The sequence below is a fragment of the Salmo trutta genome, chromosome 5 (assembly GCF_901001165.1).
Source record: "Salmo trutta chromosome 5, fSalTru1.1, whole genome shotgun sequence".
NCBI lineage: Eukaryota > Metazoa > Chordata > Actinopteri > Salmoniformes > Salmonidae > Salmo > Salmo trutta.
The window spans coordinates 23,765,370-23,781,639 of NC_042961.1; the positions used below are offsets into that span (position 1 = coordinate 23,765,370).

Sequence of the window (16,270 nt, forward strand, 5' to 3'; positions counted from 1 at the left end):
ATTTCCCCCCCCAGTCTTTCTCTCTCCTCCTCTCTCGCCAACTCCCTCCTTTCTCAACTAAACAGAACCAGAAGTCCCTCTCTAGAAACTTAACTCTTATGGAGTAGAGAACGCTCTCCTTATCACCCATTTGTCTCAGACACTGATATGGGTCTACTCCACTTCGCTATAGCAGCCAGCAAGAGAGGAGGAATACAAATACCACACAAACCTCCTGACTAAAGGTTCAGATGGAAAAAGAGTCCATTTCAACTTAAACGGAAAATAAAAAAGCTTGGCACCTAGGTGGGAAATGAAATACATGAACAGTGCATTTCCAAAATCAAAACCACGATGCACAGCACATTTATTAGATACTGGACAACATCAAGATACAGTTCAGAAATGTCTTTAATTCATTAAAAACATCTCAAGTTCACTGACTCCACTGTATATTTAAGCTCTGTTTCAGAAATGGCTCTGACTAAAAATGTCTTATTCAAGATACATAGCCAATTTCTTTTTAGCCTTTTGGTCCTTGCAATAAAATGGACAATAGGGATATCTCTCATTCATGCACAAGTTTACAACTTCTATATTGAGACCTTCTCTCCATGGCATTCACTTCTGCAGGTTGCAAATTGCGATAAATACTTTCAGCTCAAACTTGATTAATTGACACGTCATTACTTTGGGTGACATAATGTATTTGGCCTACTAAAGCGCACATTGCCAATGAATGGCCAACCTTCGCCCTCATTTTAATTAATGTGTGGTTTACAGTGACAAAGGCATATAATTATCCCCCTCAGAAAATAGAAGTGTAAAAGGATTTGTTCAGTCATATACGGCCGTAGGTTGAGCCAATCACAAAGGCACAGCAAAGGTAACATTCCTGCGCTGCAGCGGGCTAATCCGTTACCCGCGAGCCAGCCAACTGCCACTCCCGGATTCTCATGTAAACGGCTGGTCAAATGGAAAGGCCCCGGCACAGTGGTTAGAATACACTGTTTGCCTATTGTCCCTAATAATCCTAGAGAAAATGAAGTTATTTAAGTGGGATTAATGGGTGTTAGCTCCCCCGAGGCGCATTGAGCCTCCTCTCCCGCAGAGCTGTCCGCCCCAAACTAAGCCATGCAAATGACCACTCCACTCTCATAGTAAGAAATCGGAAATGAAAGCAACAGTTGCACCACTGACGAGGTAAATACCGTTTCCTTACACATCACTTCTGTTACTTAAAAAAATGCAGCCAAATAATTAATTCTACGTTTTGGGTTAGGCTATCTTGTCAAAACGTCTTGACAGTTGGATTGCAAAAGTACCCTAAATATTTATATTATATAATTTACACCACAATGTATAGATAACTTGCTAAATAGGGCAAGATAAGTGTAATCAATCATTCGGATGTTTATTGGACTATATAATGACGGACAATCAACCCTAATGACCATTAATCTGAAGAGATAACAATAATTGAATCCAATCATCGTGCTTAAAAATGTAAGAAAAATAATCGCCAAATGCACAAATTGTTAATTATCGGATAATAATGATCAATTATTACTATTGCCACAATTTATAATTATCATCATCAAAGACTGTTGTCCAGGAGATGGAGCTAAGCTACTCCACATCCATGCCACTTATCAAATGTGTGGACATAAAACAGTCTCAAAGTGACAGGAGCAGTTCCAGATATGATAACAGTTGGTGTCGGATACAGTGGCCATTTCAGCGCGAGAGGTAGGCTATAGTTAGGCTACTGAAATGCTTCAGCTCCAAAGCAGTTCCAGCCAAAATGATCTTTCCTGTCAAAAAGGGCCAATAAAATGGTTCCAATAGTATAATATAATATAGGGCTAATATAATATAATTATATTTACACTACTTTGACCTTTTAAAAAATGTTACCAAAGTTATTAAAAGGAGTGGACGCGCGCCTTTTGTACAAATTCTCCCTGCGTCTGGCCCCTCGACCCCAGGCCGTCGTGCGGCTGAGCCCCGCTGTCTCCGCTTTGTTTGTTCAGTTTCCAGGTTGATTGTATTTGTTAATTAGTTGCTAACTACATGGTAATGTCGGTTTGATGGATAGCCATGTCACTTGCATTCAGGTCTACACTATCCGGATCTCAAGCAGGGCTCAGGCCGGTCTCCCCGCGTCATCCTTCTGGTTTGTTGGCCTAATGAAGGTATAGAGGCCACTTGGTCTTGCCTCAGCTGCACCAGAAATAACTAATGTGTCATTATTAAAGTAATCCGATAAACAATGAGAGCATTAATAACATTATTTTAAAGTTCATCATCATTTAGCCTACCACAATAGAGAGCGAGACCCCGTGGTGAACTCTGTTTGGGCCCACTTAAAAGGGGTCGGGGTGGCTCATTTTTTAAACGTCGCTGGCACTGCTATAGTGTATTTACAGCAGACAAACACGACGGGATTTATTTGGGAGGACGGGGGTGCTGGCTAACATGAGATTCCAGTCAAGGAATGCTTATCTCTGCCGAGTTTAACAAAGCCGTACTGGAGCCTATTATTTGATTATTTATACTCCCTTTTTTTCGTAATGTCTGCTTTTAATTTAGAGTTTTACTTCTCCGACCCCAGAGACATAATTATACACATTTTTCTTTCCAAGTAACAGAGGGGCTCGCAGAACTTCAGCCTGCAAGGAGTCTGGACTTCTCAACCAATTTAAAACAGAGGTGGAAGATTTAATGCAATCCAAAAGTGTTAGCTAAATGGAATACCCTACTTGCTGAAAGCATGACGCGTTCTTATGTGTATGCACAGTTGTCTCATAACGCAATGTTCATTATTCATTGGAAACATTTCAATTTAGCCTACTTTCCATGATGTGTATAGACCATCAGCAGAAAACCTACTGGACAGGCTAAGCTACATAATGTTACTATGCGCAAAGGTAATAATTAATAATCCGGATGACATAACCAATTGGCATATTAAGGCGTATAGGCCTATTAGAAAGGCTTTGCAAACGTTCAATTAAAGCTATATTTAAAACACATATAAGCCTGGCCATTAATAAAATTGAAATAAAACAACATTAGATAGTAGATATTATAATTCATGTCCATCAACTCACGCGCTTTCATCACTAACGTCAGTGGGCAGATTTTGCGCGTGCCATAAGGTCTACTCGAAACGGCAGTTCTAAGAAACCTCAAACACTGTTCCACAGCTGCTGGTTTGCTGGAATTGTCTGGATTTTTACATTGCACCATGGGTAGTGTGGTTTTAAGATTTTCTATGTTCAACGTACCCTAATGGGAAATGGACTTCCTGAAAACTACAGTGCTCACAGACGCATGACCTACGTATGCTGTCAATCACAGTGGCGTCACGGCTGTTTAGTAGCTCAGGGGGCTTCTAGTAGGCTAGAGGACCCCTGCCTGATGCGCTCATAGGCTACAGAAGTGGTGGGCTTTGCAGTGTGTGAAGGCAAGTGTCACCATGGTCGACCTTATATGGGGAGGATCTTAAACCTGCGTGGCTGCATAAATCATATAATTCAAGATGAAGACGTGATCATAGCGCATTCGGCATCGGAATCCCATTCAGTTCTGTCGCGCACGATAGAACCTTGAACGCCGGGCACCGCTGCAGAGGTGGTAGACACATAGGCGGGGGCTGGAGCTGAAGACGGACACATTTATTTTATGCTATTATTACAACTGATCACAATGAAGCGAAGAAAGATTGTGGTTGCAGCAGGCTTCTGCCTCTCTTTCTTCCTCGGTACGCTGATGAATTTGCTGTACATACCAGGGTTCGAGCACCATCAGAACCACGACAATAGAGTACATCGGTACTACCACAAAAAACAGCAGCGGGTTACAGGCGATTCACAGCTTCACGTCGGCGAGTCGGACACTAAAGCTCTGTCCGAGTCTAATAGTAAAAACGCCGCGGGAAGCAGGCATCACCAGGACTTATTACTGCAGATACGAGAGAGATTCGATGAGGTTGTGCGGTACCGTCGGCGCCAAGGACATGGGTCTGGGACCGGGGACCCCGTCCGCCCGCTGGAGAGAAGGAGGCTCATGGATTCAGAGCCAGGGGACAATTGGGACCCTGTCAAAGTCATTGAGCGAACCGATAACCAACAGAAGCATTTTCAAAATCGGCTTTCACCTTCCACATACACGCAGACAAAATCACGGAAAGATTTAACTCTGAATTCGAGGAGCATTAACAGTACACCGATGCTTGACTGCAACAGCATAGACAACGTGACCAATATTCAGTACCTCGGCTCAGGCTACACAAAGGCTGTCTACAAGGCGGCTCTCAACAACAGCTTGTCGGTGGCTCTGAAATCGGTGGATTTCGGGGGACACGATATGGAAAATTGCGTAAAGAAATATGGTTCACCTGGAGACTGCTACAGACTGGCGTCCTTCAAAATAGTGAAAGAAATGACGCTAATGGAAAGGCTACAGCACCCCAACATCCTAAAGGTAATATATATCTAGGCTAGCTAACAAATTGATGATGAATGATTTCACATTTTTTTATATTCTAAATCTGTGTTTTAGCCTATTTCTGTAAATTATCAGCACAATTACTTATTTAGCTATAGGCCTATTCCACACACATTTAAGATGCAACCTATATGTTTTATGTTGCCTACAGACCAAAAACGACAGGAGATTTATCTGAAATCCATTCATTTAATTATAACGTCATTACAACTGTGGCCTTATAAATCATTTCAGTTTGACTTCAAATTTAACCCAATTTGCGCTTGTTATACATATCGAAGTTACGGTTAATAGCCGTTTTGTCTTATACCAACAGCCAAACCGTGAATCATTCTTTCCCTAATGACTGAATTAACCATAGGTGTGAAACTTTACTCTCAGCGTTTCAAAAGTGACACATGGGCTGAACACTTGGAACACTGGTGTGTATTCCATTTCCACGAGATTCCTTGAGAAATCAATTCATGTGGCGGTGCAGCGAAAACAAAATAGTCAGCATGAAATAAGTGCATGATTGGCATGGTTTAATAGTGCTATTTGGACGACGTGTTGTGCGTTCTGTGGCTAAACAGTTGAATGAGCGCCATCGCTCCATTGTTACCCCTGTTGATTAAATCCGATCAGCAGATTGCTGGCTCTGCATGGCGCACCAGCCGGTGAGATGCCCGAGGCTTTGTCGCGTTCTACCTCGTATTTATTTGCATTTAGACACGTTCTGTAAACAAGAAAGAAGGCCGTTTAATGTAATTATATAAAAGCTAGTCTTTCTACACCTGGGCACGTTTTTGTTCGTGTATTTTCAAGAAGCGCCTGGTAACGTTTTACGGCATATTCTAAATAAATGCGTAAAGGACGATTTTACAATTCAGACCGAGATAAGTCGGCCAAATGACCTTATCAATATCCACACGAATCATTTATATTTCATCTAAGCCTGCAATACAGGTCTACCAATCGTTATGCCTGTACAAGTATCCCTATAACATAATTTGCAAGCCTTTATACTCGCGAATGTCCAATTTTACAATAGCCTATAGGGCATATATTTAAAAAATGTTCTTCTAATGTTTCACATGTTTTGCTAATACTTGAGAAAAATATATGGCCTTGAAGTACTGGTTATAGTGGCATTTCTAGGCAACAGTATAAGCCTAAATTAGTGCTTGTAATATGCACCGCATGAGGCCCAATTAAAATATCCAAACGATGTTGTTGAGGGAACTTCATGCCTTCACTGCAACCTTTGTAGAATGGATAGATAAGTAGCCACCAAACAAGTGAAAAACGTGCCTTAATGTTCTGAAATAAAGTTTAGGGTAGTTATTATAACTTAATAAATATGGGGTAATTTAAGGTAAGAAATAGTGTTGCACTTTAACCAAGTAAAAAGTGGTATGTTTTCAAGATAGGCCTATACTGTTTTTAGGACGATACAAAGGAACCAAGACAGCCGCCAAATAGTCTATACAGAATATTTATTAAAATACAATACATTTTTATTTTTATTTTTTTAATTTCACCTTTATTTAACCAGGTAGGCCAGTTGAGAACACGTTCTCATTTACAACTGCGACCTGGCCAAGATAAAGCAAAGCAGTGCGACACAAACAACAACACAGAGTTACAAAAGGGATAGACAAACGTACAGTCAATAACACAATAGAAAAATCTATGTACAGTGTGTGCAAATGTAATCAATTATACTCCCTAAAATCATTTTCTGGACAATATTATACGTCTGTGACCTTTTGATCGGAATTTCTACGCGTCAGTATTTGGTTAGCACATTCGAATGGGAAGTTATCTGTTTAAACATTGAGAAAACGAAACGTGTCACACTTACTTTGAATAAATTCTATCAGTCTTTACATTTTTTTGTGCATTGTGAATGGAGAACAATTTAAAGATAATAATGTATGATAACCGAGGATATAAGAGAATATCTGGTAATAACCAAGTTATTTACCCTTTTTAAAGCTTTTCATGTAGCTTACATTCTTATCAAGATTTAAATTGCATACAATAAAGAAATATCACCGTCTTATGTGTAGTATTGCAAACGACATATAATTGTCAAACAATTAATATTGAATTAAATTACCAAATGAAAATAGAAAACCAAGATGATAATGTACGTAACATGTATAGACTTTAGTAAGGCTTATGTCATTGAAAAAAATACATATTTTAACTTGGGCTCCCGAGTGGCACAGCGGTTTAAGGCACTGCATCTCAGTGCTAGGGGCATCACTACAGACACCCTGGTTCGAATCCAGGCTGTATCACAACTGGCTATGATTGGGAGTCCCATAGGGCGGTGCACAATCGGCCCAGCATCATCTGGGTTTGGCCGGTGTAGGCCATCATTGTAAATAAGAATTTGTTCCTAACTGACTTGCCTAGTTAAATAAATAATAAAATAAAAAAACACATGAAATATTTGGGATATTTCAAAATATTAACTATATCAAAACTTGATGACCACTGAAGTTATAACATAACTATAACCAGAGATACTTTTTTGACAACAGCATTAAAAAGAGCACTACTTTTACTTGGGCTGTTTTTCTTCTACGTTATTACACATCCCAGTGTCTTCTACTTTTACTTCGGCTGTTTTTCTTCTACGTTATTACACATCCCAGTGTCTTCTACTTTTACATGGGCTGTTTTTCTTCTACGTTATTACACATCCCAGTGTCTTCTACTTTTACTTGGGCTGTTTTTCTTCTACGTTATTACACATCCCAGTGTCTTCTACTTTTACATGGGCTGTTTTTCTTCTACGTTATTACACATCCCAGTGTCTTCTACTTTTACTTGGGCTGTTTTTCTTCTACGTTATTACACATCCCCGTGTCTTCTACTTTTACTTCGGCTGTTTTTCTTCTACGTTATTACACATCCCAGTGTCTTCTACTTTTACATGGGCTGTTTTTCTTCTACGTTATTACACATCCCAGTGTCTTCTACTTTTACATGGGCTGTTTTTCTTCTACGTTATTACACATCCCCGTGTCTTCTACTTTTACTTGGGCTGTTTTTCTTCTACGTTATTACACATCCCCGTGTCTTCTACTTTTACTTCGGCTGTTTTTCTTCTACGTTATTACACATCCCAGTGTCTTCTACTTTTACATGGGCTGTTTTTCTTCTACGTTATTACACATCCCAGTGTCTTCTACTTTTACATGGGCTGTTTTTCTTCTACGTTATTACACATCCCAGTGTCTTCTACTTTTACTTCGGCTGTTTTTCTTCTACGTTATTACACATCCCAGTGTCTTCTACTTTTACTTCGGCTGTTTTTCTTCTACGTTATTACACATCCCCGTGTCTTCTACTTTTACTTCGGCTGTTTTTCTTCTACGTTATTACACATCCCAGTGTCTTCTACTTTTACATGGGCTGTTTTTCTTCTACGTTATTACACATCCCAGTGTCTTCTACTTTTACATGGGCTGTTTTTCTTCTACGTTATTACACATCCCAGTGTCTTCTACTTTTACATGGGCTGTTTTTCTTCTACGTTATTACACATCCCAGTGTCTTCTACTTTTACATGGGCTGTTTTTCTTCTACGTTATTACACATCCCCGTGTCTTCTACTTTTACTTGGTTTGTTCATTGATGGGAAGTTATTTTCTTTATATAAGTTCCATTGTGGAGTCAAGGGGGAGCAGAGCCAATAGCAGCGGCCCATCTCTCATCGCTGTCGTACTAGTCCATGTTGTGATAGTGTACTTTCTAGGTATATATTTACATTGATATTGACTGTGATACTGGAGTCTTGGTTTGTGTGGGAGTGGACTCGGTCAGGGTCAGAGGTGACACATATTCCCTGTGTCCACTCAGACTTTTTTGTCCATCATGCCATCACACACACACACACACACACACACACACACGCACACGCACACGCACACGCACACGCACACACACACACACATAGTTCTACACACACATGTACACGCTAGCATTGTGTGACTGGAAAGTGGACTTTGGCTTTATCCTACTCTCTCATCGTTGTCATAAGCAAATAATAGCAATATTATTTATTTCAGGATAAACATTAAAAAAAATAACTAAATTCATTTTCTGGCATGGAAGATATTATTGAAGGTTTACTGGAATTGCTTTAGAACATGTTAACATAAACTGAAAAGGGTTTGAGATGTCTCTCTCTAGTCATAGGGAAACTATTATTAATTGTTCATCCCTCTATGAACATGAGGAATATACAAGGAATTTTTAAACAGCACACTGGCCTTAAGGCTAATCCAGGCACTTTTTTTGTGCACCAGGAAAAAATGCCTGAATGACTTCTGGTAAATTCTATTGACATGCTCCACTACCTGTAGAAATGAACAATATATTAACTTTAAAACTGAATTACAGCGGCATGTCACTTTGAAAAAAGGAATGTTTATTTTAGCCGACCTAGGTCCACATTAACTTGACTTACTAGAATCGCAACTTGAAATCTGTCTGTATAACAATATTTTTTAACCGTTATTTAGCGTGTTTTAATGTCACAAAGAGCAATTCATGTCCAGCTCCGCCGATCCAATACATCCTGTTAGAGTGATGAAGTTTGGCTCCGTCTGAGCAAAACAGCCTCCAACACACTGTCTGGTTAGTGTCTGCCTCTGTCCAGTCCCTTGCTATGAGAGGAGAGACAGAGGCCCATGCTTTCTCTCACTAGAGAGAGTGGGATCTTATTGGACTCACACCCCTTAAACTACCACAGATGGGATCAGAGGTAGAAACCAAAGCAGTTCATCTCTGTTCTCCTAACTCAGCACACTTGTGGTGTCAATAGCCATGTTGACTGATACTGCTTGTCCAGGGTAGATGGGGGACTCTCCTTGGGAGAGGAGAGGAGGGGTAGGTGACTGACTGGGCGGGGAAGTTGGAGGTGGATTGTGGACACGTCTTTTCACACCAGCACGCACGGCAGGCGCGGGCCGCCTTTCTCTCCCCTCGTCCATGTTAGAGCGAGTGTGAACAAGATGAATTTGAGCTGATCAGAGAGTAAGATAACGAGAGGGGCTGCCGGCCTGCCTGCCTGAGTGTGTGTAGGGTGAGGGAGAGAAGGAGGGGAGGAGGAGAGGGAGGTGGAAGGGTAAGGGTTATCCTTCCGAGAAATTGTGTGTGTGTGTGTGTGTGTGTGTGTGTGTGTGTCAGCGTACGCACACTTGCATGTGTGTATGGTGGATACAGATGATCTGAGAGTGGTGGGACCTCTGGGCTGCTGCAGGGGTCTGGGCCTGTTTCTGGCCATGTAGTTGGATTATATTTACACGAGCGTGTCATTCTGTCAACCTCTCCCTCTCTCCCCCAGGGCCTGCTCTGTAGATCTCCTCCATTAGTTGGGGAATCAGTAACCAGGTTGTGTTAATGTGAAAGCTGGGTGTCCCGGGCCACAGAGGCCCTGGGGTCAGTTTGAGGATGAGGGGGGTGGGGGGGAGTGCAGAGGGGGCGTGAGCTGGAGACAGAGTTGCAATTAAGCCAGGGTTAACACTTTAACCTCCGACTTCCACGGGAAGGAAGCTGAGGGGGAAATGGAACGCCACACAAATGTGGTCCAAGGCCTCCTTTGCCTGCAATACCTTTCTCAGCCCTCAGCCCTGTTTCTGATCTACCCCTGCTGTGGGTCTGGGTCTGTTGGGGCTCAACAGCCCTGCAGCCCCCGCACTCTGCAGGGAGAGCAGGGTTCCCCCAAGACCCCTAGACCCTCACCACATAAACACAAGCCATTTCTGCTTCTCTTCCTGTTCTGAAACTTTCAAAGAATATGCAATACATACATGTCATCAATTCAAAAGTAATAGTTGAAGTAAAGGAAAGATAAGATACGTTTAGAAGTGCTCACAGAATATCTATGGATATCTCCCCAGTCTTAAAACAGACACATGAAAAATGATTTGATCAGATGACGATCAATTGGTGCGGAACACTATTTGATAGGGCCAGCGAGTCTCCCACATCATTTGCATTAGTTAAAGCTCTGTAACTTCTTCCCTTTATTTGACCCTGAGAACATCTTCAGCTCCCGTTAACTGGTAATCTGAAGTTCAGGCATTGATTTGTGGCTAGAGAAACCATTAGATGTGTTTAACAAGGACATGAGAAGATGAAGATAACTCCAGAGTATTGGAGTAAATTCAACATCTGCACCGAGCTAAAGGCTAGAGCTGCCGCTTTCAAGGAGCTGGACACTAATCTGAACTCTTATAAGAAATCCCTCTATGCCCTCAGACGAACCATCAAACAGGCAAAGCGTCAGTACAGGACTAAGATTTAATCCTACTACACTGGCTGTGACGCTCGTCGGATATGGCAGGGCTTGAAAACTATTACAGACTACAAAGGGAAACCCAGCCACGAGCTGCCCAGTGACGCAAGCCTACCAGATGGGCTAAATGCCTTTTGTGCTCGCTTCGAGGCAAGCAACACTGAAGCATGCATTAGAGCACCAGCTGTTCTGGACGACTGTGTGATCACGCTCTCCATAGCCGATGTAAGCAAGACCTTTAAACAGGTCAACATTCACAAGGCCAGACGGATTACCAGGATGTGTACTCAGAACATGCGTGGACCAACTGGCAAGTGTCTTCACTGACATTTTCAACCTCTCCCTGACTGAGTCTGTAATACCTACATGCTTCAAGCAGACCCCCATAGTACCTGTGCCCAAGGAAGTGAAGGTAACCTGCCTAAATTATTACCGCCCCGTAGCACTCACGTCGGTAGCCATGAAGTACTTTGAAAGGCTTTGAAATCCATCATCCCGGAAACCCTGGACTCACTCCAATTCGCATACTGCCTCAACAGATTCACAGATGACGCAATTCCAATCACACTCCACATTGCCCTTTCCCACCTGGACAAAAAGAACACCTATGTGAGACTGCTGTTCATTGACTACAGCTCAGCATTCAACACCATAGTCCCCTCCTGTACTCCTTGTTCACCCACGACTGCGTGGCCAAGCACAACTCCAACACCATCATCAGTTGTGTAAAGTACTTAAGTCAAAATACTTTAAAGCACTACTTAAGTCGTTTTTTTTGGTATCTGTACTTTACTATTTATATTTCTGACAACTTTTACTTTTACTTCACTACATTCCTAAAGAAAGTTATGTACTTTTAACCCCATATACTTTCCCTGACACCCAAAAGTACTCGTTACATTTGGAATGCTTAGCAGGACAGGAAAATTGTCTAATTCACACACTTATCAAGAGAACGTCCTTGGTCATCCTTACTGCCTCTGATCTGGCGGACTCACTAAACACATGCTTCGTTTGTAAATGACGTCTGAGTGTTGGAGTATTCCCCTGGCTATACGTAAATAAAAAATAAAATGGCGCTGTCTAGTTTGCTTAATATAAGGAATTGTAAATAATATATACTTGTACTTTTAATTTTGATACTTAACTATTGTAACAAAGGTCGTATAAAGGGGACCAAGGCACGGTGTGTAGAGTGCTCATAATTTTCTTTAATAATGACACTAAACAGAAAACAACAAAAACGACAGCCAACAGTTCCGTCAGGTAATACCTACAAAACGGAAAACAACTACCCACACCAACACATGAAAAACAGGCTGCCTAAGTATGGCTTCCAATCAGAGACAACAATAGACAGCTGCCTCTGATTGGAAACCATACCTGGCCAAAACATAGAAAACGAAAACATAGAATGCCCACCCACCTATCACACCCTGACCTAACTAAACAGAGAAAACACAGCTCTCCAAGGTCAGAGCGTGACAGTACCCCCCCCCCCCCCCCCCCCCCAAAGGTGCGGACTCCCGGCCGCAAACATGAACCTATTGGGGAGGGTCCGGGTGGGCATCCATATTTGGCGGCGGCTCTGGTTCCGGGCGTAGAACCCCCCCCGCCCACTGATCCCCCCGCTTCTGTGTGTCCGGAGGAACCAGACCGTGGCTCTGAAACGCCAACCACCGCTGAAGACTCTGAGCTGAAGGCCGCCGCTGAAGACTCTGGGCTGCAGACCGCCGTTGAAGACTCCGGGCTGCAGACCGCCGTTGAAGACTCCGGGCTGCAGACCGCCGTTGAAGACTCCGGGCTGCAGACCGCCGTTGAAGACTCCGGGCTGCAGACCGCCGTTGAAGACTCCGGGCTGCAGACCGCCGCTGAAGACTCCGGGCTGCAGACCGCCGCTGTAGGCTCCGGGCTGCAGCGGCCAAGGTTCCTGCCATCCAGGACCTATATACTAGGCGGTGTCAGAGGAAGGCCGAAAAAAATGTCAAAGACTCCAGTCACCCAAGTCACAGAGTGCCCCCCCCCTTGTTTTTACACTGCTGCAACTCACTGTTTATTATCTATGCACAATCACTTTACCCCTACCTACATGTACAAATTACCTCGACTAGCCTGTGGCCCCACACATTGACTCGGTACATTGACTCGGTACTCGGTACCTGTATATAGCTTCATTATTGTTATTTTATCGTGTTACTTTTATTTTCTTAAAACTGCATTGTTAGTTACGGGCTTGTAACTAAGCATGTCACGGTAAGGTCTACACCTGTTGTATGCGGTGCGTGTGACAAATACGATTTGATTTGTATTGCTCAGGTTTTGAGAATGAGTTGCTTATTGTAGAATCTCTATTTTTTCCCCCCCCCCTCGATGATGCCCCTCATCCCTGATTCTCTGCTGGGCGCTGCTGGGATGGTATATATATAGCAAAATAGGTTAAACTGCATTACACACTGAAATGGATAGGCGTTCCCAATCATGAGCCCTGGCCTGCCCTGCTCTTGATGATGTAAACCCTTTTGTGCTGCCTAACCAAATTGCAATATCTCTGCGCGTGGACTAGGCCTACTGATGTCCTGTTCAGTTTGAGAGGGAAAGCGCGGAAGATGAGAAGGAGGACCGGATGTAAGCTTGTTACTGTTATCATTTATCTGAATAAAAACAATATGTTTCGTAGCCCATAATGAAGTCTATTTATTAGAATTGTTGAACTCACAATAAGCCATATTCAAGTCATTTACATAACTTACATTACTATGAAGCGGCAGCCGCGGGAATAGACAGCGCATGGGTGCTGAAAGTAGGCTAATTCGAGAAGGCCTAATTCATTTAAACAGTCTTCATCTTAATTTGACTTTAGGCTTCTAACAACAAGAGGGCTTTATTTTTTAGCCTATTTCTTCCTATTCAAGAAGTAAGAGGTGGGCCTACTTTTTTGACAGATGAAATTATAGTCTACTATCCATAGATTTTGTCAGACAATTGCTTCAGTCACCATGCACTCCTTAAATATCTCAGTGTCACCGAAGAGCTAGGTCTGCTAAGTTAAAACCAGGGCTTGAATTGAGGGGGTATGTGAGGGCATTGTGGCTTTTGTTAAAGAAAATGGCTAAAAGCATAGGCCTACCCCTTGTTAGCTTAAGCTTTTAATAGACCTGATTATATACAGCGATCTAAAACAACTCTTTTGTCCGCAATGCTTTACACTAGAAACAAGCTATAAAATGTTGGGGGAATATCTTTTGGGATGTCTTTGGTTTGTCTCTATGACATTCAGAGGCTGCACTACAACCTTCTATAGCCGAGGAGACAAAAAATGTCACTTTGCTTTGGAAGTCATGTGCGATTCTGTCACTATCAATTGACGTTCGACATTTCACCAGGCTATTAAACAACACACTACCTCTAAATCAGTCAGGAGCAAGCCAGGTAGCCTAAGAAGGAATGAACATTTTATTATTTAGACTATATTGTTATTATTTCAAGGCTATAGCCTGCAATTTAGGAAATCGATTGTGACGCATCTGTGACACGATACAGGCCGACAGGAGCGCTCAGTATTTCAACAACAAATCAACAACCGCACTTCAACAACATGCCTATAAATGTCGCATTTAGGCTGCCTAAAATGTCATTGAAAAGATAATTACTTCGAATTACATAATAATGAAACGAAAAATGCCTTATTAGGCTGTACAGTCATTCTACAGTGCCTTTGAAATCACTTTTAGAAACAAGAGTTTGGTCAGTCATTGGTTTGAGGATCATGCAGTGAGCTATGCACGCCTAGTTTGTTCATTTACCATAGCAGCTGCTCTTGTATTCCCAGGCCCTAATCACAGTCAACACAGTGATAGTTTCCCAAATGCATATCCTGATCCCTGATCATATGCGGCAGCTGTAGTAAACAACCACTGACGATCAGATATACTTCAGTTGTAAACGCTTCTGTTGCGCAACATTTTTACAGCTTGCAGACGACTTCAACACTGTTCCAAACTTGGACTATCCTCTCTTTTTTTTAAACAATAGCCTGCATAGAAATCAAAACGTCTCCAGTGCTGCAGCATGCACTCATTTGTTGTCATGCTCTGTCGTGGTATAAAAAAAAGGTTATGCTTGTCTCCAATCATGTAAAATGACCTAAAATGGAATGAAATGTGTTTATATAAGGACATTTTTTCTCTGACCGCAAATCAGTTGATAGATTCATGCAGTGCTTTTAATTTTAATGGATATCTTTTCACCCCTACTCTTGTCAGCGGTGGTCTGCGAATCCACAACCTTCTGGCTACTTTGCCATGAATTGCTTACAAAACGAAGATACAGTTTCTAAGACTGCATATCTGTCCTAGGAGTGAAGGTAAATGGTAGGCATGTTCTCTGCTATCCACGTTATGTTTTTTTGTTTTTTTTTAAGTGTTCAGGGATGGTCGGATAAAAATATATTGTACTGAAGGGTGGGCCATCCATTTTCATTTGAGGCCCGATTTTCTCCGGGTATCCCTCATTATAAATAACGTACAGTCCAGTCCCTAAGTTAGCAGCCATACGTCTTTGCTGCCTGAACGCTTTCTCCCAAACTCTGTGTTTTCAACCCTATGAAGTCATGCAAATTATATAAGGGGAAAAATGTAATAAACGGAATAATCATCAAAACTCAAAACTTTTAAACCCCTTTATTTACCCAAACGTATGGTTTTTACAATTTCACCCTCCTTTATTTAATGCATTATAAGTCTCAAATCCAGTTAATGTACTAGGATCAATTCAGATGGAAAATAAAAATGACATTAGGTTTTTCTGCCAGTGGCACTTGGCCCAAGTCTCTGATTAAAACAAGGCATAAGAAATTCAACCATTAACGTCATGCGATACACACACACACACACAACACACACACAGGCTTACACACAGGCTTACATCCACACACACACACACACACACACACACACACACACACACACACACACACACACACACACACACACACACACACACACACACAGGAACGCTAAGTTAAACCCGTATACTCTACATGAATACGCTTCACACATACATTCGATGAATTCCACATGATAATAATCAAAAGTATGTTCCTTATTACGTGATTTGTGAGTGAAATTAAAATCTCTACTTTTTTATTGGGCTTACTACCTGACCTGGGCTTATAGTAAGTCCCCACCAGCCCATAGCAGAGATCCAGAGAGAATCCTATTCGTATGATAGAGGTACTCTTGTTTGCCTGACACTCAGTCCTGCAGTGACCCTGTCCAACAGAATAGCAGCAGTGTGCTCTGGGCTCTGGCAGATGCTGGGGATTTCATCTCTGGACAAACATGTCCGCCCCGGGGCCGGTTTGATCAGGGACCAGGAGGCCCTCGTTAAAGAAAGTGTGGTGAATGGGGTAACAGCCAGCTCGGCTTGCCCTGCCGGCCCCCGCGTTTATTTACACATTAATAATGTCCCACACAGAAATGC

At 42.2% G+C, this 16,270-nt stretch overlaps 1 protein-coding gene across 1 annotated transcript in view; it reads left to right on the forward strand.

Moving 5' to 3' along the window:
• The first annotated feature begins 3,410 nt into the window (after positions 1-3,410).
• pkdcca (protein kinase domain containing, cytoplasmic a) overlaps positions 3,411-16,270 on the forward strand; it is a 35,091-nt gene continuing 22,231 nt past the window's right edge. Inside the window, exon 1 of the mRNA XM_029753063.1 lies at positions 3,411-4,467. Coding sequence (XP_029608923.1) covers positions 3,667-4,467 — 801 coding nt within the window. The 5' untranslated portion in view covers positions 3,411-3,666. The remainder of the gene's footprint in view (positions 4,468-16,270) is intronic.